Source organism: Acinonyx jubatus, chromosome C2 (assembly GCF_027475565.1).
Source record: "Acinonyx jubatus isolate Ajub_Pintada_27869175 chromosome C2, VMU_Ajub_asm_v1.0, whole genome shotgun sequence".
Lineage (NCBI taxonomy): Eukaryota > Metazoa > Chordata > Mammalia > Carnivora > Felidae > Acinonyx > Acinonyx jubatus.
Window position 1 is genome coordinate 39191517 of NC_069384.1, and position 27972 is coordinate 39219488.

At 36.9% G+C, this 27972-nt stretch overlaps 1 protein-coding gene and 1 long non-coding RNA gene across 4 annotated transcripts in view; one reads left to right on the forward strand and one right to left on the reverse strand.

Moving 5' to 3' along the window:
• The window catches only part of VGLL3 (vestigial like family member 3), a 144942-nt gene extending 135687 nt beyond the window's left edge, over positions 1-9255 (reverse strand). The window contains exons 1-2 of one of the 2 annotated variants that reach the window (XM_053220698.1): positions 8785-9255; positions 8370-8525 (exon numbers count right to left, since the gene is read on the reverse strand). In XM_053220698.1, coding sequence (XP_053076673.1) covers positions 8370-8405 — 36 coding nt within the window. In that variant the 5' untranslated portion in view covers positions 8406-8525; positions 8785-9255. Of the gene's footprint in view, positions 1-8369 lie in introns of both variants that reach the window. The other variant, XM_053220699.1, reaches the window with a different exon arrangement.
• Positions 9015-27972, forward strand: part of LOC128315148 (uncharacterized) — an 82546-nt gene continuing 63588 nt past the window's right edge. For both annotated transcript variants that reach the window (XR_008297601.1, XR_008297602.1), the window contains exons 1-2: positions 9015-9566; positions 14998-15076. This is a non-coding gene — a long non-coding RNA (uncharacterized LOC128315148). The remainder of the gene's footprint in view (positions 9567-14997; positions 15077-27972) is intronic.

The window sequence follows — 27972 nt, forward strand, 5'->3', positions numbered from 1 at the left end:
TTTCCCTGTTTTGTTTTTTCTTTTTGCTGTACTATTTATTCATCTTTGAAATACAAAGGCCCAAGAACTATGGCCCTGTGGAAGGCAAATACATTGTCCCTCACAAACCTTTTTTTTTTTTTAATGTTTTTTTAAATTTTTGACAGAGAGAGAGAGAGAGAGACAGAGCATGAGCGAGGGAGGAGCAGAGAGAGGGAGACAGAATCGAAAGCAGGCTCCAGGTTCAAGCTGTCAGCACAGAGCCCTATCAGGGGCTCAAACCCACGAACCATGAGATCATGACCTGAGCCAAAGTTGCACACTAAACCGAATGAGCCACCCACATGCCTCCCTCTCCTCTTTTTTTAAATGTTTAGTTACAACCCTCACAAGTCTTTTAACAAAGAATTCCAAACAGGATGCACCTTGAATTCTTTCCTAACCAAAGGTAAGTTTAACAACTGAAGTACTTCAGGATACGGTTGCCATATGGTTGCCATAGATGATGACACTGTGATGTCCTGCAGCTTTGTGGTATGTGAAAGGTACTGTTAATTAGATTTCCTTCACAATATTCCTGCAGGGAAGGGTGGAGCAACAATCTTCTGTGAGTCTGTGAGTTCTTCTAGGGAGTAATTTATGCAGTAACTCATGCAAAACAAAGCCCGTTGTTAAACCAGTCTTTGTGTTTACAAATACAAGAATCTCTGAGTTCCTAACTATAGAAAATGTTTGGATGATTCAAATTCTTTGAGGTTAGCTCCTTTTCAATATAATTCTTTCTATAAATCTGTAGAAGCCAGTGCTTAATGCAAAAGCTTTATAGTATATTGATATCTACAATTTAAAAATAATTTCCTCCCATTTCCAGACAATTGCCCACAAATAACAAGCCATTCTGGGAAAACAAAGCAAAATGGAATAGCAAGAAAAATATAAGAAATATCTTAAACATAGCAATAACATTAGGAGTTTTCAAAATTGCTTTCTTTTTATTTTTCATTAGAGGTCAGGGAAGTCCCTTCCCTCATCTCTTGTAAATTACATTTCATATTCTGTCTGTATGTATCTTTTTTTAAACTTAAAAGAAGTGACAGGGAAACCCAGGCCCAGCTGTTAGTGAAAGAATTAAGCATACTGTCCTTGCACTACTTATATATTTAGGAATACATATAGGACCAGAAATGATGTCAGGATGTTTGTTAAATCAATACATTATTAAAATCAAACAAAATATTTTGCTAAAAAAATTCAGAATTGTTATATTCCTTTAAGTCATGAAAACCACACATGCTAAAATACTTTTTTATGTCTTTTTGTTTGTTTGTTTTTAACGTTTATTTATTTTTGAGACAGAGAGAGACAGAGCATGAACGGGGGAAGGTCAGAGAGAGATGGAGACACAGAATCTGAAACAGGCTCCAGGCTCTGAGCGGTCAGCACAGAGCCCAACGCGGGGCTCAAACTCACAGACCGCGAGATCATGACCTGAGCAGAAGTCAGACGCTTAACCGACTGAGCCACCCAGGAGCCCCTGTTTGTTTGTTTTTTAAGCAGAACTGTGTCTTCTCAGTCCTTTGGTAATCATGACTTCCTAGAATTTCAGGGATGCCAGAATCCACTCAACGGTATTATTGGAATAGTACTGAACTCTTTAAACCCCACTCAGAAAGGCCATTTGACATCTTAAGACAGGCAGCACCTACTCATTATAAACTAGGAAAGTTCTATACAAACAGATCTGGGAATTGCTGGCATCCTGGTACAAAGGATCCTAGATCTTTATACCTCTTCCCTCCCCAATTTCTGCCATCAATAGTCAAGACCAAAACAAAAAGTTTACAAATTCTACACATCAAAAGGAAAAAGAAAAAAAACAAGCATTATCAGTAATAGAGTATGCTGCTTATTACCAGATGGCCTTAACTCCACGTGAGAAATTTTAAGTTGGAGAATAGTCAACAATACTGTTGAAATAAATTTCTAGGCCCAAGATGGAGATGCTCCTTCCTGGGGTACCACATCAGCAAACTGAAACTTACATAGTTGTGTCACTTAAATGTCCTGCTGACAACACACACAGTATATCCAGTCAGCCAATCATCAAACACCAAGCCAATCCTGGACTCCATACTCATTTCCTTCCCTTTTCACCCCAGACTTGACTATGTGGCCCCAGCCAATCAGACAGTTCTGTTTTTCTCTTCCTTGTTCTTTATCTTGTAAAAGCTTCCTGCCTTTTGCCCCATTTTGCAGTTCTCTGGGTGAGCAGAGTATTAAATAAAAGTTTGTTTGTATAACCTAAATTATCTTCTTTAATCATTTTTTAATAGTACCCAATCTAGAGGCGAGTGGGGGAAAAGAATGGACTGTTTCACTGTGCAGTGTGCTTCCAGGACCAGCAGTATCAGTATTACTCAGGAGCTTACTGAAAATGCAGAATTTCAGGCCCTACCCCAAATACAATGAATCACAGTCTGCCATTTAAAAAGATTCCCTAGGTGTTATGGACTAAATGTTGGGTCCTACCAAAATTCATATGTTGAAATTCTGACCCCCAATGTTATGGTATTAGGAGGTAGGGTCTTTGGGAGGTGTTTAGGTCATGAGAGTGGAGCCCTTATGAATGGGACAAATGTCCTTATAAAAGAGACCCCAGAGAGCTCACTGGCTATGTGAGGAAATGAGAAGCTGGAAGTCAATGAACCAGGAAGTGGGTTCTCAATAGACAACCATTCTATCAAGTGCCTTGATATTGGACTTCCTAGCCTCCAGAACTGTAGGAAATAAATGTTTGTTGTTTAAGCCACACAGTCTATAGTATTTTTATCATAGCTGTCCAAGTAGACCAAGATACTTGATTAGTATATATATTAAACTTTTTTTTTAATTTTTTTTAACGTTTATTTATTTTTGAGATAGAGAGAGACAGAGCATGAACGGGGGAGGGTCAGAGAGAGGGAGACACAGAATCTGAAACAGGCTCCAGGCTCTGAGCTGTCAGCACAGAGCCCAACGCAGGGCTCAAACTCACGGACCGTGAGATCACGACCTGAGCCGAAGTCGGACGCTTAACTGACTGAGCCACCCAGGTACCCCAAGTATGTATATTAAACTTTGAGAAGGAAAAGGTAGAGGGCTATAGGAGGTTTGACCTGAAATTCCCCCTCTGTAAGTGAAGTACCTTGCTCACCCAGTTTCAAATTAATATTACCAAGCTCACTTTCCTTTATCTAAGGGCGTTGATAAATTGTTATTAAAAAAGTCATATTGTAGTTCATAAACTTTAATGAGTAGACATAGATAAAGCCATATTTCGTTATCTCCAATGGATGTGATGAGAAACCATTGGCTTCATCTACTTTGTACTGTTTGAAATGTTTTATAACAAGCATGCCTAAAACTAAATAAACCAACAAATACATTTGCATTGAAACAACAAATTATATTCCATTGTGCAAATTTTGACCAACATAAAAAAATTAAAACTTGAAAATTTTGACATCACACAGAGGTGACACCCTATATCACAAAGATTCTTATGCAACTTTGAAAAACCAAACTTATTAAAAACAATTTTAAAATAAATATATGCTAGATAATATTTAATATTTTTAGGAAGAAAGTAGATTACAACCCCCACCACTCCCCTAACACACATACATACTACACATGCACACAAACGTTGGTTCAAAATAACTGTTCTACCTTTAGTGGATGAAGAGACATAGGAACAGTGAGCAATTTTCTACTGTGTGTTCAAGTATAACATCAAGATATTACCAAGAGACATTATAATTAGCCATAAACATGTTGTTTGCTAAGTATAATGATTCTAATGGATTCCTTCTACATGATTTACTTCTTTGCTATTGCTGAAAGAGATGGTCCAAAGAAGAGCCATTTTAGTTAAATTTGATTAATAGCCCTTGCTTCTTTGCAAAACCAGAATTATAAGTGCATAGATGGATTCAACAATAAAAATAAACAAAGACAGCATGGTTTATACAAGAGATTCTTAACTGAATTATTTAAGCAAGAAGGTCTATGGAAGAAAACAGGCAAAATGAAAGTCCTTGAGTGTATACTGTCTTACAGAGAATAAATAAATCATTCCTTAAGAAATTAATGCAGAGTGTTTTGTAGAACTAATGGAAAAAAAGCATTAAAGAAATCTTGGGAACTGAACTATACGCACAGACTTATGTAATAATTTGTTACAACTAATTTTTAAGAAAGATAAATAAACAGAAGTATTTTGTATTATCTTTCTGTTAACTAGCACTCAAAATCATGTTTGAACTACTTCATGATTCCCTAGCAGTACAAGTGCATTCATAGGATAGAATTCCTATTGACTTGGTTCAACTGTACAAATTTGGCTTATGTAGAGGTTCTCTATAGACAGACATTACTCACCCAGATTAAGTAAAAGGCATATATACATCATCTTCTCTGTGTTCAGACATTCACAATTGAAAAGAAAAAAAACCTGTGTCCAAAACTCTAAAAATTTATTCTATAGGTTGCCAGGATTAATTCTGAATGATAATTCAAGCTGAATGAATTGTTTTGTCTTGAAAATTCATTCTGAAATGAATTAGAGAAATATGGGAAAAGAAAAAAATAGTTTACCTATTAACTTCCTTCTATATTTCAGGTACTCTATTAAATCATTCATCATCTCACATAATACTGACAAAACTTTGGGTTAGCTACTATTTTTATCTCCATTTTACAAATCAGAAAAATAGAATGCTGGAATATTACATTAGTAAACTGAGTTCATATGTTTCAATATGGTAGAACAAGTGAATTAAAATGAAAAAAAAAATGCTATGAATACAAATGCCTTTCACATATAAACATGCCCAGTTAAATTATATGCATATGCTAAATTCTGAGCATTTCGGCATCCTTTATCTGCCTGAATTTTCCTATAAAAATTCTTTTTTTCCCTGAAAGTATACAAAAGATTCTGCTTCCAAGAATATTTATTAACTTTAACTTTTCTCAGTGATCACAGTGATTGATTTCTTTGTGATATTTTCATTATCTAGAAAGATAGATGATAGGTGGGCAAAAATGTCATGTGCTGCGAAGAGGTAAATAAACAGAAGGAGGCCACCAGTAGACAAAACTACTGATCATTGGTTATTACTCTAAGACCATTTTCAGAATGATGATGATGCAGAGTTTGAGTGGCATAAATTTGGTAGAAGACAGTAGCAAATACAAAACATTTTTCAAGAAGCCTAGCAGTGATGAGAAGCAGGGAGATAGTAATTTAGAGAAGAATCATGAATTAGTTTCTTTTTTAAATTAGATATAAAGACTTTATCATTAAAGAAAAAAATCGATCATGCAAAAAGAGGTTTTGCAAACTCCAAAATGAACCATAATTAAAGGAGCATGATAGAGGTAGAGCAATCAAGGGATAAAGAGCATAGGTACAGATTTTAGTCTTGGCAAAGAGGAAGGATATTGTTATTGAGTCTGGAATTTTAAAAAAAGTAAAAATGGGAAAAAATATCAGAACACTGTCTCTTGGAGATTAATCTTCAGAAAATATTGTAGATGGGACAAATTTTAATATGCAAAGAACTCTCAAAACTTACTACAAAAGCAAACAATGTAATTTAAAATGAACAAATTTAAAATTTGAACATATACTTCACCAAAGAGGATACGAGGATGGCTAATAACTACATGAAAAAAAAATGTTCAATATCATTAGCGATTAGGGAGATACACATTTTAACCCTGAAGAGATGCCACCACATACCTATTAGAATTGCTAAAAATATTCTAATACTAAGTGCTATTGAGGATGCAGAGAACTAAAACTTTCGGATATAGCTGGTAGGAATGCAAAAATAGTACAGCCATCTTGGAAAACACTTTGGCAGGTTTTGTTTTTAAGTTAAATATGCACTTACCATGTGACTTACTAGTCCCGCTACTGGGTATTTAACTTAGAGAAATAAAAACTTATATGCATACAAAAACCTCTACACAAAATGTTACAGCCGTTCTGTTTATAACCACTTAGACTGGAAACGACTCAAATGTCCTTTAGCACATAAACAGATAAATAAACTACAGTAAATCCACACAAAAGAATACTATTCAGCAATAAAAAGGCTATAACTATTGATATACGCAACACCTTGGATAAATTTCAAGACATTACGCCGAGTAAAAGAAAACAGCGTCAAATAATTACATATCCTATGATTCCATTCACATGACATTCTCAAAAAGCTGTAGTGATGGAGATCACTAGATCAGTTCTTAGGGCTTAGGAATGGGGGAGGGTATGTCTACAAACAGGTGGTAGAACCGTTCTGTATCCTGATCATGGCAGCAGTCACACAAATGTGTGTTAAAAATCATAACATAGTACACAAACAAGTAATTTTACTGAACAGTTTAAAAAATATGTTTCACAGCAAACAAAGTAAATGAAGCAAATAAAGCAAAGTAAGAGCTAAATTGCTCTGTATAACAAAATAATTGACATTATGGAATTGTCTTCTGGATGCATAAGTAAAACACTGGAAGACTTGGAAAGGGGATGGGAGAAGGAAGGACTTGCAAAAAACACCCCAGTATTTGGGGTAGGCCAGTGAAAATTCCCTGATACAAGCGTAGACAACAAAAAATATCAGATTGGATGTTTTTCTTCTTTTCTTGGTGATATTTCCCTCTGTTATTTCCAGATTTTTAATAAAAATTCTGTGTTGCATGAAAGTTTCAAGTTAGACTGACTTTGGTGAGTATAGGAGAAATGGCTTCTGCCCATTTATGGCAGCAGCTGGAGCCACATGCACAGAGAAGAACAGCTGAAGGAAATAAGATGGTGAAAGAGAAGCAAGAATCTGAAGTAGTAGGGAAGGCACAGAAAGCAAACAGCCTTCCTCTTAAGGAGTCTTCCACAACACTGTGATGTATATTGCATCTCCCATGAAATGAGATTTATGTGTAGTCAAGGAAGAGATGAGGGGGCTTTGGGACACTCGGGTTACACAAATATAACTAAAAAATAGAATGCCGAGGCACTCTCTGAATTGTGCCAATGATAATCACCATTTGGGAACTTTGCAAACAGAATTTCCATAACTTAAGTTACTTGATATCCAAACTCCTTTATATAGAAGACATTTTTCCATGAATTCAAATATATGTTATTGGGATTGCATATTATTAAATCAGACTCTAGCAATCATATTATTAACTTTTCCACAGTTCTGTAACTCTCACTCTCAACATTTATTGTAATGTTTTTAACTCTCGATAAAAATCCACTTGAACATCTGATAAGATATTGAAGATAGTGCTGTTCCATGTGACATCATGAAATGACCATCTATCTATCATCCCTGCGTGGCTTATGACTTCCCAGACACCAAGGTTTCTCCAAACCAGTAACAGCCATAATGTACCATGAGCTTTTATGCCATTCTCACACTGTGCATTGCACTATCTCAATCAAAGCACATTAAAGAAAAAGAGGGTGTCATTTGTAGGTAGTCAAAAGACACCTGAGAGGTCTACTGGGTTCTGAAAAATTCTGTGGCACGTAAGTATCACAACCCTTTGGTTTTACTGCAGATCTGTTTCAAACAGACAGTAATATGCAGCACTCTGCTCTTATTATTATCCTGGCAAGAATGGAATTTTTAAAAGACTTAATGACTCTTACCTCACTTTTATTCACTTATTTTTAAATTAGAATTGACCCTTGAATAACACAGGGGTTAGGGACAACAGAACTCCCCCAACATGCCTTCAAAACTCTGATATAACTTTTGACTCTCCAAAAAACTAAGCCACTAATAGCCTTGTTGACCAGAAGTCTTAGTAACAAGTCAATTAACATATTTTTGTATCTGTAATATATGCTGTAGTGTTGCAATAAAGTAGGCTAGAGAAAAGAAAATGTCATTAAGAAATCATAAGGAAGAGGGGCGCATGGGTGGCTAAGTCAGTTAAGTGTAGGACTCTTGATTTCAGCTCAGGTCATGATCTTGAGGTTGGTGAGTTCGAGCCCCACGTCAGGTTACATGCTGATGACTGCAGAGCCTGCTTGGGATTCTCTCTCTCCTTTTCTCCCTGCCCCTCCCCACAAATCTCGCTCTCAAAATAAAAAAATAAATTTAAAAAAAATTGTAAGGAAGAGAAAATACACTTACAATACTCCACTGTATTTATCAAAAAATATCTCCATGTAAGTGGACTCATGCAGTTCAAACCCTTGTTTTTCAAGGGTTAACTGTACATATTTTCTTCTACCCCTCACCCCCTACTGTTATATGGCTCTGGTAGGGCTGACATAACAAAATACCACCTACTGGATGACTTAAAACAACAGAAATTAATTTTCTCACAGTTCTGCAGGTCAGAAGTCCAAGATCAAGTGTCATCAGGGTTGGTTTCTGGTGAGGATTCTCTTCCTGGCTTGCAGATGGCGTCTTCCCTTTGTTCTTGTGGGAAAGGGCCGTTGAGTTCTGGTGTCTCCTCCTCTTTTTATAAGGATGCCAGCCCTAGGAGACAAGGACTCCACCTTTATGACCTCATGTAACCTCAATTACCTCCCTAAGGGCCTTGTGTCCAAACACAGTCACATCGGGGACACAGGGCTTCAACATATGAAGCCGGACACGAAGGTGTTCTGTCCATAACACTTGCGTTTGTTGAATCCTTTTTTTTTTTTTTTTAAGAGATTGCTTATTTTTCATCACCCTTATTTACATTTTCTGCTCTGTGGAGAAACAGTTCAAGACCACCAGTGGTTGCTCTTACCCATTCAGTAGGCTGAATAGTGGGAGCTGAAGACCAGTCTTCGCTCCAGTCTTCCTCGGGGAACTGCTGAATAGCACAGAGGACACCTGTGCTCCTCTACACTGGCCGGCAACCTCAGATTACGTTAGCAGAGAACACAGGACCTGGAGCAGCCCATTCGCCCTGAAACTCCTCCTTGGTCACAGCCTTCTCAACAGAGGCTTGCTCTTTTTTTTTTTTTTTTTTTTTTTTTTTTTTCAATTCGTCAGTATCTCTGCAGAAGTAGAGCCCGGGCGTGACCTCCCGCGGCTGCTCACAGAAGATGGTGGCGCGCAGGCGCAGAACTTCCCCGGGGCTGGCGTCCAGCACGTCAGATTCGCTCGGTGAACCCACCGTCTGTTGCTGCGTGAGGTGACAGTGTCCACAAAACACAGAGGAGGGTGTGTTATACAGAGCAGTTGTAGGCAGGTGCATGTGAGACGCCGCTGTGAAAGGCTGGTGGTCAGCCCTCGACTCAGTAACCACGGGAGATCTCCGCTCTCGGAAGGCTGCCTGGATCTGGTTAGTGAAAGCTCCGGAAGTGAAGCAGCCAGCAGCAAGAGTGGCTCCGGGGCAAAAGAAAACTTCAGCACAGCTCGCAGGCCAGTATTCCCGGAGCATGTTACACACCGACACCGGCTGTGTGTTCAATTAACCATGGCAGGAGCTGCTAGCACCAGCTTCTCCCAGGTTCTCTTCAGATTTATGATATAAATGCCACCACTTTCCCTTTGGTAGATGTGCTGTTCCATTTGGATGTCAAGGTTGGTGCCACGCAGGTGGGATCCTGCTATAAGAAATTTGAGGACATGGGCACCTGGGTGGCTCAGTAGGTTGAGCGTCCAACTTCAGCTCAGGTCATGATCTCATGGTTGTGAATTCGAACCCCACATCTGGCTCCATGCTCTCAGTGCAGAGCCCACTCCGATCTTGTGTCCCCCTCTCAGCCCCTTCCCCGCTTGAACTCTCTCTCTAAAAAATAAATAAATATTAATAAAAAAAATTTTTTAAGACATCCACTTTCTTTTTTTGCAGGACATCCAGGGATTTGGATATCGGGGAAATTTCCCTTCATGTTATGATGGGAACCCAGAACAACACTGTATGGACTCCTCTCCGGGTAGCATGGAAAGGCTTTTTTTCTCTGTCTTTTTTTTCTCTTGTCCTTTTTTTTTTTAATGAGTTAGTCAATGATTTTATGGAGAAAATAGCAACAAGGCAGAAATCTACCTTCTGAAGAATTCACCTTAATCCTCTGTATGTACACAGTCTCTTTTACTGATAATGTATCCGTTTCTCTTTTTAATGTTTATTTGTTTATTTTGAGAGAGAGAGAGTGGGGTCAGGAGAGGGGCAGAGAGAGAGCGTGAAAGAGAACCTAAGCAGGCTCCAAGCGGTCAGCATAGACCCTGATACAGGGCTCAAACTCATGAACCGTGAGGTCATGACCTAAGCTAAAACCGAGAGTTGGTCTTTTAACCGACTAAACCACCAGGCACCCCAGTATCTGTTTTATTCTTGAGTATATCTTTGTTCAGAAAGACCCTTGAATCTTCACATACTGATTTAGGAAATTGTATGATCTGAGAGTCAAATGTCGCTTCTGAGTTCCTGAATAGGACCTTTAATGTCTCCGATTTAAAATCAGAGATGTTCTTTAATGTCTCTGATTTAAAATCAATAACATGGCAAAAGAAATGTGCACCATTTGTTTTCCTCACATTAAACGTGATAGGGAGGGGCGCCTGGGTGGCTCAGTCGGTTAAGCGTCCGACTTCAGCTCAGGTCATGATCTCACAGTCCATGAGTTTGAGCCCCACGTTGAGCTCTGTGCTAACAGCTCAGAGCCTGGATGGAGTCTGCTTTGAATTCTATGTCTCCCTCTGTCTCTGTTCCTCCCCCACTCACGTTCTGTCTCTCAAAAATAAATGAACATTTAAAAAAAAACTTTAAAGATAAAAAATAAAAAAAAATAAAAGTGGTAGGGGGAAAAAAGCATATTTTAGTGATGTAATTTGAGGTTTTGGGCAGCACAACAAACACTGAGATAGCCTGTTAGAGAAAGAGTAAATATGTAAAATATAAGCAAAAAAAAAAAAAAAAAGGAAGAAGAGGAAGAAGAAAGAAAGAAAGAAAAAATAAGAAAGGAAAGAAACACAATGTATGGGTTAACTAATTACTTGAAAACACTGTAACAGCTCATTGGGCAATTTTGTAATCAGATGGGCCCAAGGGATGAATATGATCAAGTTTATAACAGTTCATTTTCTTTGAATGCAGCTGTATACAATGCCCCAGGAGATTCTAGAAGCAATGAAACTACAGAGACTCTTTTGATTAATAACATATTCAATCCCTAAAATCCATGAACAGAAACGCATATTGTTATGCCTTCAAGGGTATCCATAGATGCTATGGAGCCCCTTCTGGAGAGAGAGTGAAGTGGCTGGAAACCTCCTGTGAATGGTCACCTTAATTGTGTTGCCTTCTTAAAGATGATCTTTTAAAAGTTGTTTTTTTTTTTTTCATTTTTTCTTTGTCTCTAAGTTCATAGGGTTAAACTATGCTGTGATTGCCATAATTATTATTTCTCCCCCAGTGATTTTATAGCCAACAAGGGAACATTAGCACCCACTGATTCCTTGTGGAAAATAATCTATTTAAAGATACTTGCTTCAGTGGAATCTTTTTTTAAATGCTTCACTCCATTATTTTATTATGTAGAAATCTGCACCAAGGCAGAATTGGAGCTTCCAAAGAATTCACTTGTCTCTGTATTTATTCCTCCCTGGAAGTCATAAGGTTCTGTTGATAGCAGCCCAGATGGGTGGTAGGGAAGCAATTATGATTAAAAACATAATGGGAATTCAGAGAGCTGCAGGATGTCTGCAAATATCAAGGATTCTTGTTAAGGGCCTAATCCCACACTCGTTATAGGACTTCTTTCTTAGGGTGCCTATCTCTCAGTAATTATGGAATTATCAAATACATATATTTAGCCAACATTTTGTGTAATATGCATAGACTGATTCAGCTGTTTGAACAGTATTTGTTATATTTTGGTTAGACACAAAAACATCTGATATTATCTAAGAATCTCCTTTCTTTCAACTGAAGGAAAGTTACTTTAAAAGAATGCAGTAAACAAATAAATTCAGTAATAGGATTTTGCTCAGCAATGTCTGGCATATATAGTGAATGCAAATTTCCTTCTCTTTCATCATTTCTCCCTAAGGCCAAATGTACGTCATTTAGGGAAGGGGAGAAAAACTTACTGTAACTACAATATAAGTAATTTTAAAAAATTAAACTGATTTCTGTTCCTTTGAATATTTTTGAAAGGAAGGGTATAAATAATATCTAAAATAAAGTAAAATTTCAATTTTAAAACATAATACGTACCTCAGAGAATATGGTTCTTTGGGGCCTAAGTGGTCCCGTTTTATAGTGTTTTCATTATGTGAAAACTTGATGATGATTGTATCTCATTGATGTCAGGTGATGTAGGTGGTCAAATCAACTCTTGTTCTAAGCTAGAGAATCTTTGGGAGAATAACAACTTAAGGACAAAATGGAGTTGGGGTCAATGGTGGCTCACAAACTAATATGTTATTATCAAATAAATATTTGTGCAGAGAACATTCAAGGATATACAAGGAAATATAAAAGGACAAAGGAAGTAACATGGTAATAGTCAAGAGGAGCATTTTGACTTCCATATATATTGTAGCTGCTAATAGCTTTTCAAGACTACAAGCACCTCAATGACACGACTCTAATTTAGAGCAATGCTGGATTATTAGCAAAGCATGGAACACCTACAAAGAATTAGTTATTGTAGGTGAGGTATTAAATCACATGTAAGTTCTGTCTTAGGAAAAATTCAGTGTGCACACAAACAAGAACAAGTATGTTTGGTGAATGTTTAAAATATCAAAGTGGGGTTAAAAAGTTCTATCAGAATTCAGGGGCACCTGGGTGGCCGAGGCAGTTGAGCAACCAACTTGATTTCAGGTCATGATCCCAGGATCATGAGATCAAGCCACATTGGACTGCATGCTGAGCTTGAAGACTGCTTGGGATTCTCTGTCTTCCCCTCTGCCTCTGTTCCCCTCCACTCCTGCATGTGCATGTGCATGTTCACGCTCTGTCTCATTCTCTCTCTCTCTCAAATAAATTAAATAATTTTTAAAAATTTGTAAAAAGTTCTATCAGACTTCCGAAGAAGAATATACTATATAGCTAGAGATACTGAAGGATTAAATAATAAAGTATCACTTTAGCAATGCAAAACTGAGTCTTAATAGAGTGAAGAAAATAAGGAAGCGCTTTCCAATAAACAACAGCAGTATAAATAAGGGAAATTGCCAAAGGATTGGGATGATTCCACAGAACAAGGAACTGTTGGACAGAAGGCTGGAAGGAAGGTGGGAGCCAGGGCATATACAATACATGGGATTTCTTTTCCTTTCCTTTTCACATTTTCTTCCTTCCTTCCTTCCTTCCTTCCTTCCTTCCTTCCTTCCTTCCTTCCTTCCTTCCTTCCCTCCTTCCTTCCTTCCTTCCCTCCCAGTTTGGAGTTGTTCCAGTTACAATAGCTATATAGCACATGAATCTAAACTTTAGTTACAGCTTAAAAGAACGATTTCATTACTCTTAGGGATTTTGTAGCTCAGGAATTCAGACAGAGAACAGAGGAAGTGGCTTGTTCCTGCTCTACCATATCTGGAGCCTCATTTGAGAGGTTTTGAAGGCTAGGATGATTTCATAAGTGGGGGCCGGCATCATCTGGAGGCTTGTTCATTTACTTGTCTGGTGCCTGGACAGGACATTCTGAAGAACAGGACTGTGACTGAGTGTCCATGTGTGGCATCTCCATGTGGCTTGGCTTCCTCACAGTATGCTGGCTCTTGGATTGTTGGACTTTTTACAGGATGTATCAGGGCTCCAGAAGAGTTCCAGCAAACAAGTTGGAAGCTGTATGCCCTTTTATGATCCAGCCTCATAAATCATATGTCATTTTTACTCTATTGGTTGAAGCTTTTCCATACCTTTCAAGATTCAAAAGGAGGAGACATACAGTTCATTTTTTAATAACAGGGTTATCAATAAATTTAGGGATACTTCTTTTGTTTTATTTTTTGGGGGAACATTTTCAAATGTTCATATGTATGAATGATTATTCATATGAATGAATGAATTGAATAAGTGATCTGTAGATAAAATATATTTCTAAGAAATATACACTGATAACTGATCTCAAGATAAAGTCATGTTAGAATATAGAAGAGAATTAAAATATAGAATCTTCTGAGACTCTCTAAAAAAAGGCATTATATTAAGTGCCCCTTCTCCGTTCATGCTCTCTGCCCCTCCCCCGCTCATGCTCGCTCGCGCTCTCTCTCTCTCTCTCTCTCTCTGTCAAAAATAAATAAACATTAATTTTTTTTTTTTTTTAAATAAGAACGGTTCCCAGATCACCTTATCAGGGTATTTCCAAATACTGTTTAGAAAGCCTCTACAAAACAATCTTTCTTTTTTTTCTTTTGACACACAAAATTTAAACTTAGGCCAGTTCTTCCAAGCCACTTTAAAATGTGTGATGAATATTCAGAATTCCTTCTTCCTCAATGTAGTGACTCTTACCTTTTTGTCTTCTTGGATCTCTTTAAGAATGTAATGAAAGCTAAGGACACTTTTCATAGAAAAAAAAAGCACATACACATGAAACAGAAGGTGATCTCACTGTGGTCCCTGGCTCCTTGGTCCCCTGAAGTCCTTCCATGCACCCCAGATTGAGAACTTTATAGTAATCCAAACATAGTTGTTTGCAACATAAGACTCAAATTTTAATTTGAAATTCACGAATTCCAAGTGGTTATGGAGCTTGATAAATCATTCTTTACCATTGCTAATATCATGAAGGGAAAACTTCAAACCGATTTGATTTCACAGGCCATGTGTAAATATTGATTTCAGCCCTGCCACATAGCCTCTCTACTCACTGAGTGAAGAGACTATTCGGCCCACATTTCAAGGTGAGACTTGTCTACCCCAGTGATAAATACTGAAAACAAGACACATGGGATCCAGCTGTCTCAAACCAAATCCTGGGCTGCTCCTATATGCATCCAAAAGATTAGTTAAATAAGATTGGTAGTTCTGCATGTGGTGATGGTTCCCTTATTTCCACAGACTTGAAACTAGAACTTATCTGAAGTTTCCAAATCTATGTTGAAAGGAAGAGGATTCTGAAAGCCCCTGACTTTTTAAGGTAAATATTTAAGTCTAAATATAGTTTCGATAGTGATAGCTTATTTTCTGTAAATGTAAAATGTATTAAAAAGCCTATACTCTAATAAAGCAAAAATGGAATGTTTTATTTTTTTCTGTTTAGGCAATGCATTGGCCCTACTCTCAATTTTTTTATTTTTTTAACATATTTATGAACTATCTTTTTAGAGACAGTTCATGTTCAGATTGACTATGACACACTATTCCCATTAAATATAATGCTTACTTCTTTGTTACATTTTTAGAAGTTACTCCTGTATTACAGACATCATTACCTGTTACACCCTAAATGTGCTTTCTTAAAATGTCTAAAAATTCATTAAAAATATGAGACAATGTTTTAAAGATGTTATTGTGTCATGTGATTTAAGTAGTTTTCAATAATGAATATTATTTGTCTTCAAAAGTGTATTACTTTTGAAGTGTATAACATTAACATGTTATATTTCAAAACATGTTAAAAATGGAGAGGTAAGCTCAACTTTCTGTGAGATTTTTAAAGTTTTGATTCCTGGTATATAAAAATAAAACATAAGTATTTCTATCACAGGGAAATTATTAAGAATCTCTTCTAGGATTGACATCTAATTGAAAAAAAAAGTTCCATTGAAAAGTCAAATAAGTTCCATGTAAACACAAGAGTTACAGATATCACATAGGTTTAATATTTATGGCCCCTCAAGTTAGTCTGAGGGTGTGTGTTCAAAAACATTGCTTTATATAACATAGGCAAATAATTCACTGTTTCTTTTTGATAAACTTCAGTCTGAAGTCTCTAGCCTAAGAAATTTATAACTGAAATTATTACATTGCACCAGAGTTAGGTACATGTACAACTGAATTCCAAAATGAACATTTTTTAATGTTCATCTTTTACTTCAAAAGGAAAGCCTCAAAAATTATTTGATACATGAAACTTCCTTCTGTTTAAATGAAGATCATTGGTCTGTCAAAATATATTCTCTTTAGACACTAAACCTTTGCTGTAAAAAAAAAAAATAGCAGTACGCATTTATTGAAAGCATACCACATGGTTGCTGTTAGCTAAGTGCATTACATGTATAATCTCTTTTAATCCTCAAAATAACACTGTCCGGGGAGTGAGGTGGTCATTTTATAGATGAAGTGAGGCTTACAGAAGCTATGTACTTCACACCACTGGCAGAAGGAGATTTGAAGCTGACTCATCCTGACTCCGAATTCTGAGCTCTTCATGCCCATCACAGACATCATGGTCTTTAATGTCTTTCCTAGTCCCACAGCTTGTGAAGTGTTGAACAAAATATAAAAAACATGGCTATCTTACTACATAAAGGCATACCATTGCAGTTACAAGCTGTGAAGCAAGATTTTGCTTGGATTTAAAATTACTTACACTCTCTGTTCTCCAATTTCTACATCTGTAAGATTAGCATAATCATAATGCTAATTTCATAGATTTATTATGGGAATGAAGTAAAATCTATTCAACAGTGTATGGAAATTACTAAAAGGGAGCACTGGCAGATAATAAATATTCATAATATGTTAACAGTTAATATGATAACTACTATTATCAAATTCTCTTTGCTTCACGTATGTCATGATGCCCTACAAAGAATGGAAAGTTTTGTCAGATAGAAATCAGATTTTATGTTTTTTTCATCTCTTCTATAATGGCAAATGATTCTTGATACATAAAACTAAATATTTAGGTTGTCTTCCATCACCCTCCAAGCCAACTAATTTGAAACAAGGTGGGTGGGCATGAACATTTAGTATTGAAAAATATTTCATTCTATGAAAACACGGCCAAGGTCTAACATATTAACACAAAGAAAGAAAAGAAGGGAAAAAAACTAGAGAAAAGAAATAAAGCCTTGGAAGCTAGATATTTACATCACCTCTATGAGTGAAAATAATAATGCCTCCTTCACAGATTCACTGCCAACACCTTTTCCTTTATCCTGGGCGTACCAAGCTGTTTACCATATGGGTGTTATTTAGCCATTTCAATTGCCCAAGACTGAACTGAATGGCACCCCCCCACACACAAATGTCCACACATTTTGTAACTTGAAATATTGAATAATGGTTATTACTATTTCAGATGAAAGACAAATGCTTTACTTTTTCATTTAAATTCTAACATTTGCCAAAACACTTCTTAAGGTTCTCTCTTAAACAACTCATGATCACTGGTTTTCATTTTATCAGGTATTTTTTTAGTTTTCAAGAAACTTAATATTTTCATCCATTTTTTTTTTATTCTCTTAATGAATGGCTTGGTTTTTAAGTTAATAGTTCTGCTTGCATTGTTACTTGCACTATTACAAAATATTGCTGTAAATGACTAGCAGAGTGGTCTAAAGTATATTTCCTGAGGAATAACTTTTAAGTTGTTTTAATAATATATGATTACATTACTTATCTATACCTTCCTCTAGAAAAGAGAAACTATCTTAATATGGGCCCTCAATATTTACTAAATAGAATTCTAAACTTCCAATAAGCTAAAAATAGTAGAGTGTAGAAAGGTAACAGGAATAAGGTAGTGGGAAAAATGTGGTTATTTCAAATGTATTAACTCCACCTTGAGAGGAGTCAGAATGGAACACTTCCTTAAAAACAAAAACCATTGATTCTTGAGATAGGACCACATAAAGCATATAACTCATATTCACTCTCAGTACCCAAAATTGTCGTTTTACATCTGTTGTACTTACCCATACTTTGTGTGACTATGCAGAGAGCACTCTGAACAAAAAGCAATGCCGATCCCTGCTTGATTTAGATTAAATCACTTCACCTTTTTGACTTTTAGTTGCATTCTGTAAAATAAGAGAAATGAACTAATGATCTCTGAGTTCCTTCAAAGCTTCAGGTTTCTACCCTCCTACTTTTTTTTTCTAACTTTCTATTTCTAATAGTGGGTAACTCACCATATTTTTGGTCATCTACTGGAAAGCTTAAATTTGGAGAAGGTTCTGGACTCCCTGTATCATTTGTCCATTGGCTCAGTTTCCGCCACTGACCCAAGAAACACCAGAGACTTTTACATATCAGCAGGCTTGCTAGTATGTCATTCTCCACCTATTCTCTCTTCTAAGCTAAATACAAATAAATAAAAATGTAACATCTATCTTAATGACAGCACATGAATTGCAGTCAGTGAAATACTGAATTTTAGATGTTAAAGGTTTTGATTCCAACATTCATCAAGGCTGTGTTTTGACCCAGAAAAAAAAAAAGACTATTCATTTATTCAACTGTCTCATTTCTTCAAATACATATTCCATGAAGTCTTAAGAATAATTACTCTGGGGCGCCTGGGTGGCTCAGTCGGTTAAGCAGCCGACTTCGGCTCAGGTCATGATCTCGCGGCCGGTGAGTTCGAGCCCCACGTCAGGCTCTGTGCTGACCGCTCAGAGCCTGGAGCCTGTTTCGGATTCTGTGTCTCCCTCTCTCTCTGATCCTCCCCCATTCATGCTCTGTCTCTCTCTGTCTCAAAAATAAATAAACATTAAAAAAAATTTTAAAAAAGAATAATTACTCAAAAACACAAAACTGACAAATTGTCCTCTTTATATATTCTCTTTATATTTCTTAAATGGCTTTGGATAAAACTTCAATTTCTAACATATCATAAGGAGGACTGATGACCAGACTCCGTATCACTGCTTTTGCCATTCATTACCATCCTAGTTTTCCATCAGGCACAGAATTGATTCTGGCTCCTAAACCAGCAACTGCAGTTTCTTACTTTCATTTGATGCTTCAAGCTGCTGCCTCTTCACTATGTTAATTTATACTGATTCATTGAGCAAGCTCTTTAGGAAGCCTTCTTTGGCTTCCTTAATGCTGCAGGATGAGACTGGGGTCCCTTCTATGGCAAGTATCAAACCATTAAACTTATCACAGTGATTCGCAAACACCTCTTCTGGTAATTTATCTCCTCTAGATTCTGAGCTATAAGAGAGTAACATTCTGAGACTAAGAACTCTGTCTTACTTATTTCTATACCCCTCATGCTTAGTACAATGCTTGAAATATAGCAAACTGGTATTAAGGGCATTATGAACACATGAATCAGTAGTAGGCATATACAAAATAGGGAAAATTGCCAGTACATGATAGATATTTGATCAATCCGTGTAATAAATACCATTGATCTGTGCTGAATCTGTAATTAAGGCATTACAACAGTAAAAAAAAATAATAATAATAGGCACCTATTTGTATTGCCAGATAATTTGACACTTAACTTGAAGAAACATTGTGACACATGGCGGATGTTTATCATCATCATGTAGAATGTTCCAGTTTCAAAGAGCATCACAAGTGATGCAACTTGAAAGTGGGAGGAAAGCTGCACATCCTTGAAGCCCCCTCCTGGGTTCTGTTGTTGGAAGGGGGTGGAACATGAGGAGAACCTGTATAGATGGCTGTGCACACTTGCCAGGGTAGCTGTGTTCAGCCACTCTCCAGTCCTGCCAAAGTGGAGGTGGTACATAGAGCATGGTCTGCAAAACAGCAGATGAGGTTGCTTTGGTCCCCATGGAAACCGGATCTCCCATTGAGAAGTAAACATGTTTGATACTTTTGTAATCAGAACCCATCAAAAAGTGAAAAACAATCCATTTTTATTGTACTTGTATTGTCTTAAGAGAATAGACATTTTCAGATTCACTGAAGTATACAGACCTTATCAAGTGATGCCTACTTTAACCATTGACATAGGAGATTTAAAAAGCTCCTCACTTATTACCATGATTTAGCTCTCTATACAAGTCTGGAAAAGTATTTGTATTCTATCATTTTATTGGGAATGATATATGGTAAAATGACCAATATAGTCAAATGTGCATCTAAGTAAGTAATTGTTCATGCTGGATCTCCACCTACAGGCAAAGGCATCGCAGGATGACAAGATTTTTACAAAAAAAATAATGCTAAATGTAATTTTAAAAAACAGAGTCCTTGTCATATCTATGTCCTGCCTCAATAGGAATTTTGTTATTTCTTACACATAGAAGTAATCTGATCCCACCTATACACACTAATTTTGAAAAAACTAAATGTGTCAATGATCATATATTTATGAATATGAGATATGAAACGAAAGCTTAGTTCATTAAACATTAGGATCTAAGTGACATTAAACATCTATGTATTCTAAATAATGGAATATTTTGCATAGCTTAGACAAAGAGTTAATATGATTTCCTCCCTCCCATTTTGATATACACTTTTTAGGATTGGCCAGATAAAGCAAAATAATAATAATACAATTCCCATAAATATGAATCCACCCTTTCTATTATATTTACACATGAAAGCTATAAAATTACTGTGTCAAAAACCTTCAACAGGTTTTTCTAATTCATCCCACTTGCCAATCTTATATAAAATTGTAATTTTTACATCATTTACAGAGATTGGATCCATGTGTTTCTAATATCTCATAAACACTAAGAACCCTTGTTGCTGTCTATTTATTAGGTTTGGGTAAATTTTTAAAGAGATGAATTCCAGTAATCTGTGCTGTTGTCATGGCTGATGATGATATTTAGAAAATTTTATAATATTCTTGTTAAAAATGTCAATAGCCTTTTGTATCATGTTCCAATAAAACACAAAGTTTCAAATTTATTGCTAATATCTTAACAAACTTTAAAAAAAATGAGACTGAAAATGTAACCATCTCGCAGATAAGCACTTTTCATGTGTACATGCTGTTCTGGAACAGTATTTCAACAGGGTCTATGAAACCTGAGACAAGGACAAAATCTCAGCTGCAGGGGTTTTTGACCTTGCTTAGTACTAGTATTAAAGGGGCCAGGGATAGGAATGATTTTTTTCCAGCCTATTTGCCTGAGTCTTTACAATTAGTTTCCTAATACATTGCCCTGTTCTAGTACCTTACCACCAACGCAGGCTTCAGTCAATTACATGTTCCAAAACCCTTCTCTTACCTTACTCCCTGTCTTAGTCTATTCAGACTACTTTATAAAAAATTACCATAGGTTAAATGATTTGTAAGGAACAGATATTTATTTCTCACAGTTCTGGAACCTGAGAAGTCCAAGCTTAGGGTGCCAGCAAGCAAATTCAGCATCTGATGAGAGCCCACTTTCTGGTTCCAGGACAGCTGTGAGTTCTCTGGGCTCTCTTTTATAAGGCAGTAATCTCACTCATGAGGATGCCACCCTCATGACCTAATCACCTCCCAAAGTTCCCATCTCCTAATACCATGACATTGTACATTAGGTTTCAACATATGAATTTTATGGTGAAGTAAGCATTTAGTCCAATCTGCTCTCTTACCTAACTTCTTTTTGCATCTTTAATGCATTTTAAGCAACTTTTTTTTTTTTTTACTGGCAAAGGGCATAATGAAACTAATACACCAATTACACCGTCATAGAACACTAGTATAATAAGCCATCAATCAATTCAGTGACCTTTCCTGTTGAAGAATGTCGCCATACAATAGTGTCAAATAATAGTTTCTCAAACTGTACTGGAACATTTATTTCCTCCTTCCTCAGAAGTCCATTTTATCTTTAGATAGGGTTGACTTTTAGAAGGATCTTTCTTCTCACTTCAACTTGTTAGTTCAAGTTTATTAGTAGCACACCCTAACCAATTTAGCTAACCAGCCAGTCTCATTCATTCAGCGTTAGCTCTGTGAAAAAACACAAGATAAACCTGTTTCTTCTCTTATTTCCCCTTTATGTATTAGAACATCAAATAGCTGCCTCTTTGTTTCACCTGTGATACATTGACTATCATATGGGTGTTTTCTACATTTGGAAAACAAAAGCAATTTCCAAACTGAGGTCAAAACTGAAAGTGTCTTCTCAACTGGCCCAAAACTCAATTGTTGTGAGTCTTAGGCCAAATCAGTTACACAGACTCCCTTATGTAAACAATTTAGGGGGTTGCTGTTTAACCATTTTATAGTCAATATCCTACTATCACTTATTGGATTGGTGAATGTCCAGTGGGGAGAGAAAATATTCACCAGTTATTCTAACAGGGGTAACTTAATATAATAAATTGTTACTAGGCCTGAGGCTGATATAGGAATAAAGGAAAATATGGAACACAAAGTCATCATGGAAGTAGCAATTACTTGAAGAAACTACCATCTGCTGGCTAGAGAAACAGAAGAGAGGCCAGTCAATTCAACATAGAAGCTTTGATGAGGGCCTCTGATTCAGTGCCAGCTCTCAGCTCAAGAGAGAGACCTTGAGGGGCTGGAATTCAGACCTCTGAGGAGAGGGCACTAGCCCACTGGATTTTGATGTTTCTGGAGAGATGTAAAAGAGGCTGTTTCTAGAAGTATTGGAAAAACTGCAAAGTGGATTCAGCTGCGGCTACTGGAACGCGCCGCCACAGTAGGGTGAAGTAACGAAGATGGGAAGACACTGACAGCAACAGAAAGCCAATGGGAGCAAGGAGGAAACAGCATGTTCGTTCTTTTTCTAGCCTTCCAACCTTCCTTCAGCATTCCACTCAAAGCGTTTAACAGGGAGCCAGCTGCCAAACCAGAAATGTGGTCTGCAGAGTCCCAGCCCAAGCATTACAAGGGTGGGCGTTAAAACTGAGAGACAATAGCTTAGTAACTGGCACAATTATTTTACTGTGTTTCCAATTATTTGTGTAGATAGCTGTCTCTTTAGCCTAAAATTTCCTCCTGTAAGGCAGGAAATATATTTGTATCCATTCCATTATCCCGCATAACATTTGATATACAGGTGCTGTTGAATCAATGCATGGTTAAGGTAGAATGGCCTTATATTTATCCATGTTAAATATGATTCTGGGGGTGCCTTGGTGGCTCAGCCGGTTAAGCATCCGAGTTCGGCTCAGGTCATGATCTCGCAGTTCGTGAGTTCGAGACCCGTGTCAGGTGCTGTGCTGACAGCTCAGAGCCTGGAGCCTGCCTCAGATCCTGTGTCTCCCTCTCTCTCCGCCCCGCCCCTGTTCATGCTGTCTCCATCTCTCAAAAATAAATGTGAAAACAAACAAACAAACAAAATTATTCTGTTAGGTACATCAATTGTTGTAGTTTGCAGAATTATATTTTTTTTCCTTCTCAAATAATATTGTGTCTGTTGGTTATCATTCCTAGCTTTGGGGCCATCTGTAGATTTGATATGCATTGCCTTTTATAATAAGTAATCAATGTGAAATACATTGTTAAACCATCTTTCTCTAGCTTTAGAGGGCATAAAGATCACCTAAAGAGCTAGTTAAACATATATTCCTGGGCCCTGTCCCAGAGATTCTGATTGAACAGAACGTGTGTTTCTAACTAGTTCAGAGGTATGAAGATACTTTCCACCCAAGGTCCACATTTTTGATTACAATTGTTTTAATAAAAGATCAGAACGTGGCAGTCTTTTAAAAAGCTTTACACTTTGTTTTGTTTAATGCTTATTTATTTTGAGAGAGAGAGAGAGAACACACAGGGGAGGGGTAGAGAGAGAGAAGGAGAGAGAGAATCCCAAGCAGGCTCTGCAGTCTCAGCACGGAACCCCGTCACAGGGCTCAGTCCCACAAACCATAAGATCATGACCTGAGCCAAAACCAAGATTTGGATGCTTAAGCGACTGAGCCACCCCTAAAACTGGTGCCCCTAAAACTGCTTTACACTTTAATTCAGTAAAACATTTACTGGACACATTGTATGTATAAATCATCCTGTTGAGAATTGCAAGAAATCCAGCAATAATTAAGGTATGTTTTCTCTTTTCAAGGAGTTTATAATTTAATAACTTAGTAGGACACCTAGGAAGATTAAATAAGGACTAAAATATTATAAATAAAGTATTTGGGGATACAGAAAAGAAAAAAAACAGAAATAGTGATTTTTTGTTGAAAAGACTTTTTTGTTGAAAATATTGCAGTTGACATTGGTGATGAGCACCAGGTGTTGTATGTAAGTGTTGAATCACTAAACTATACACCTGAAACTAATATTACACTGTGTTACTGAAATTTAAATAAAAATTTTAGAAGATATTGCAGATGACTTTGGGAGGTTGATTATGAATCATGTTTTACTCAGTTTTTTTTTTTTGTTCTTAATGGATGGATGATGTGATGAGAATGTGACAAGAATATTCCACTACAGATCAACATTATCTGACTTCAAATATTTCTTTTGTACTCTATCCCCATCACTTAAGTCATTTTGGAGCCTAACCTTAACCCAAAACCCTCTATTATATTTTTTATGACAGTATTTTTTTAAAAAAATCAAAATAGGACAAGACAAGTTGGAATAAGCTTCAGAAAGGGGAGCAAAGGAGAAAAGTGAAGGAGATAAAGATTTATCTCTTCATGACTCCAAATGCCAGATGTTATCACAAGAGCACTAGACATTTCCCTCCCTCTGTGTCTGTAGATAATGGCCTCATGGCCACAGACTGTTAAATGTAACCAGGTCTTATGTTCAGAAAGAGGGTCTACTGAAATGATGAGAATCAAGTAGGTCAAACCATTCCTCTGTAGTCAAGTACTGAGGGGGGGGGGGTTGGGGTTTGCAGATACAGCTTAGATTCAACGCCATTGGCTCATATCTCTGGGTCCTGTTTCCCTAGATTCAAATTTTGGATCCCTTAATTTTTAGTTGAGCTTTGGGTGAATGATTTAAATGCTCTATGTCTCAATTTCCTCACCTGTAAAATGGATATTAATGTGGTACCTTTTTCACAAGACTGTTTTAAGAACTCAAGGCATTGATTCAGGTAAAGCAGTAAAACGTATCTGGTGGATAATAAGCACTCAACACATTATAGTTGTTGTATTATCCTATAGATGGATCAATAACATCATCTTCTTATACAGAGCACAGTTGGTCTCTACCAAAAGATGTTGTTTTAAGGCCGACATTATTTGAAATGTATTATTTGTATATTTTTGAAAATAAATGAAAAATTATAATCAAAAATTATTATGGTGTATTATTAAACCATTATGTTTAACCCCCTTGTTTTCCTTCCTCTTATGGAGAAAGGAGAAAGAAATACCTTTAAGAATCATTTATGTGGAAAGATATTTGGATAAATAGTATGACAAGTTATGAAAGTTTATAAAAATTTAAAAAAGATAGGGGCACCTGGGTGGCTCATTCAGTTAGGCATCCAAATTCAGCTCAGGTCATGATCTCGTCATTTGTGTGTTCGAGCCCCACATCGGGCTCTTTGCTGACAGCTCAGAGCCCGGAGCCTGCCTCAGATTCTGTACCTCCCTCTCTCTCTGCACCCCCTCCCCACTAGCTCACACACTCTCTCTCTCAAAAGTAAATATTAGAAGAAAATTTAAAGAAAGATAAGTAATATAGTATGAGCACTGGTTTTATTTCAGTTTGAAATAATATGTAATATGCTAACCATTTGTACATTATAGGACAAGTATTCAAATTTTCATTATACACTTGTATTGTATCTTTAATCTTTTGTCCTTACTATTTGCTAAAATACTCATGAGCATTGAACAAGGACAATATAATAATTTATAATCCTTCCACCTGATAATTAATTGTGACTGAAAGAAACATAGTAATGATAGTGCCCACCACTGAGCAACACTGGATTTGGTCATTCTAAAGCATGGTTGCAAATTATAATTGTCTGAATTCAATCCAGACCACTGTAGAGTCACTTAGACTCAACATTTTTCTTAAAAATGACTTTTCCTACTTAGTAACAATGTTGGCAAAAGTATCTCCTTGACTTCTTCACCAAAAAAGAATTATCTCCCAAATAATATCTGAGAACATACTGTTATAGACTGATGCTATAGTCTCTCTCTCACTACATAATTTTGAAGGGTAACTTAAGATATTTAAAGTGTATGGGGGCACCTGGGTGGCTCAGCTGGTTAAGTGTCCAGTGTCTGCTCAGGTCATGATCTCATGGTTCATGAGTTCAAGCCCCACATTGGGCTTTGCGTTGACACCTCAGAGCCTGGAGCCTACTTTGGATTCTGTGTCTCCCTCTTTCTTTGCCCTCCTCCACTTGCACTCTGTCTCTCTCTCTCTCTCTCTCTCTCTCTCTCTCAAAAATAAACATTAAAAATTTTTTAAAAAGATATTTAAGTCTATGTGCGTATGTCTGCACATGCATATATACGTATTTCTCTGTCTTAATATGCTGTTTCTTGTATATGTCCATATATGTGGAGACGTTCTCTATTCTTTTCATTAGTGGTAATTAACTGCAAAACTGCAGAAGTGTACTCTCAGATCTTATGGCAGAGGGAGGGAGATCCTGGGTGTAACATGATCCATCTCAGTCAGTAGTTCTCAAATTTGATTGCATATTGGAATCTCCTGGGAAATGGAGACACTCAGATTTTTTTTTTTTTTTGGTAAAAATCTACCCAGGTTATTGTAAAGTACAGCCAAGTTCTCAGACCATTAGTTTAAAATCAGCAACTAGGTATTGCTTCTACTTTCTCATCCAATCCTTATTACCTAGATCCTGCCAATCTCTGAGTAAGATACTCTTTGAGTTTACTAATGTTGACAATTTTTTTCTATTTTATCCTGTAACAATGTACATATTTGAGGAATGTCTACTTAATTCAAACGAATTAATAATTGCTCATACCAACTACATATCAGGCACCATGCTAGCTACCAGTGGAAATACAAAAATGAATTCAGTGTAGCATCTGCAATCAAGTTGCTAGAACTATGTGGAAAGAGACAAACACATACATAAAGAGGTTTTCATTTCAGAAAGGCTTTAATGTAGTTTTCTCAACACTGGCTACAGTGTTGAGTGATTTAAATCACCTGGAGAGTTTAAAAAACCTGCTGATGGCCAGCCACACCCTCAGAAATGCTGTTGTTAAATCTGGGCTGCATCAGAATTCTTTAATGTTCCTCAGGTGAGTGACTCTCCAGAATTCACAGCCGTAAAGCAAAGTGCTATGGCAATGAGGAAAAGAAAGTTTTTTGAGGAAGAGGTAGCATTTAATGAAAGCTATTCATCATGAGCTAGAATCTCTACATGAATCTACTTGTTTACTCATCACAGTGACCCTTGAAGTTGTTGTTACAATGATCTATTTTTTACAAGTGAATAAACGGAGTCACAGAAAAATTAATTCACTCTCCATGGCCAAGCAGGTGGGGGAGCTCAAGCTAGAACCCAGGGAGTCTGACTTTAAGGCTTCTCCCACCTCTTATGCTCTTTTTCCTAATGGGAATTCAGGGAGTAAATGAATGAAAAGCACTATGGAGTAGTGTTTGCAGGCAAGGGCTCTGGAGCCAGTCTTGTGCCTGTTTGAATTCTGGCTCTGTCACTAACTAGCTGAGTCCCCTAACTTCTTTGTGCCTCGGTTTTCCCATATGTACCTTTGGAATAATAAGAGCACTTTTTTCATGGCGTCGTTGTGAGGATGAAATGAGTTGTTACATAAATATTAGGAATCATAATTGCTGTTCTGAGGGAAAGAACAGCTATTAGGGTAACGGAAATGCCTGGTTGTGGAACAGTGAGGAATTCAGTGTGCTAGAGGATGGGAAGCAGAGTGGCCTCTAGTCAGCATGCCTGTAATTCTAGGTTCACATCCATTGCTCTACTGTAGTAATCAATAGTGCCTGCTTTTCTCTTACATGTGTCCCCTTACATGTTTCTCTTACATGTGTTTATTGTGTTGGGACAATAAAGAGATCTACCATAGCTATAATATGTCGGGGGTAACAGCCCAGGTGAGAGGGTTAGAGGTATAACTACTCAGAAGACTTTGAGTTGGGAAGTGCTATAGTCAGAAAAAAATAAGGTCTGTGCTTTATAAAGATAACTCAGGCAACGGTGTGTTGTATGGATTGCAAATTACAAAACTTAACAGTTTCTAAATGCAAAGCAGTAT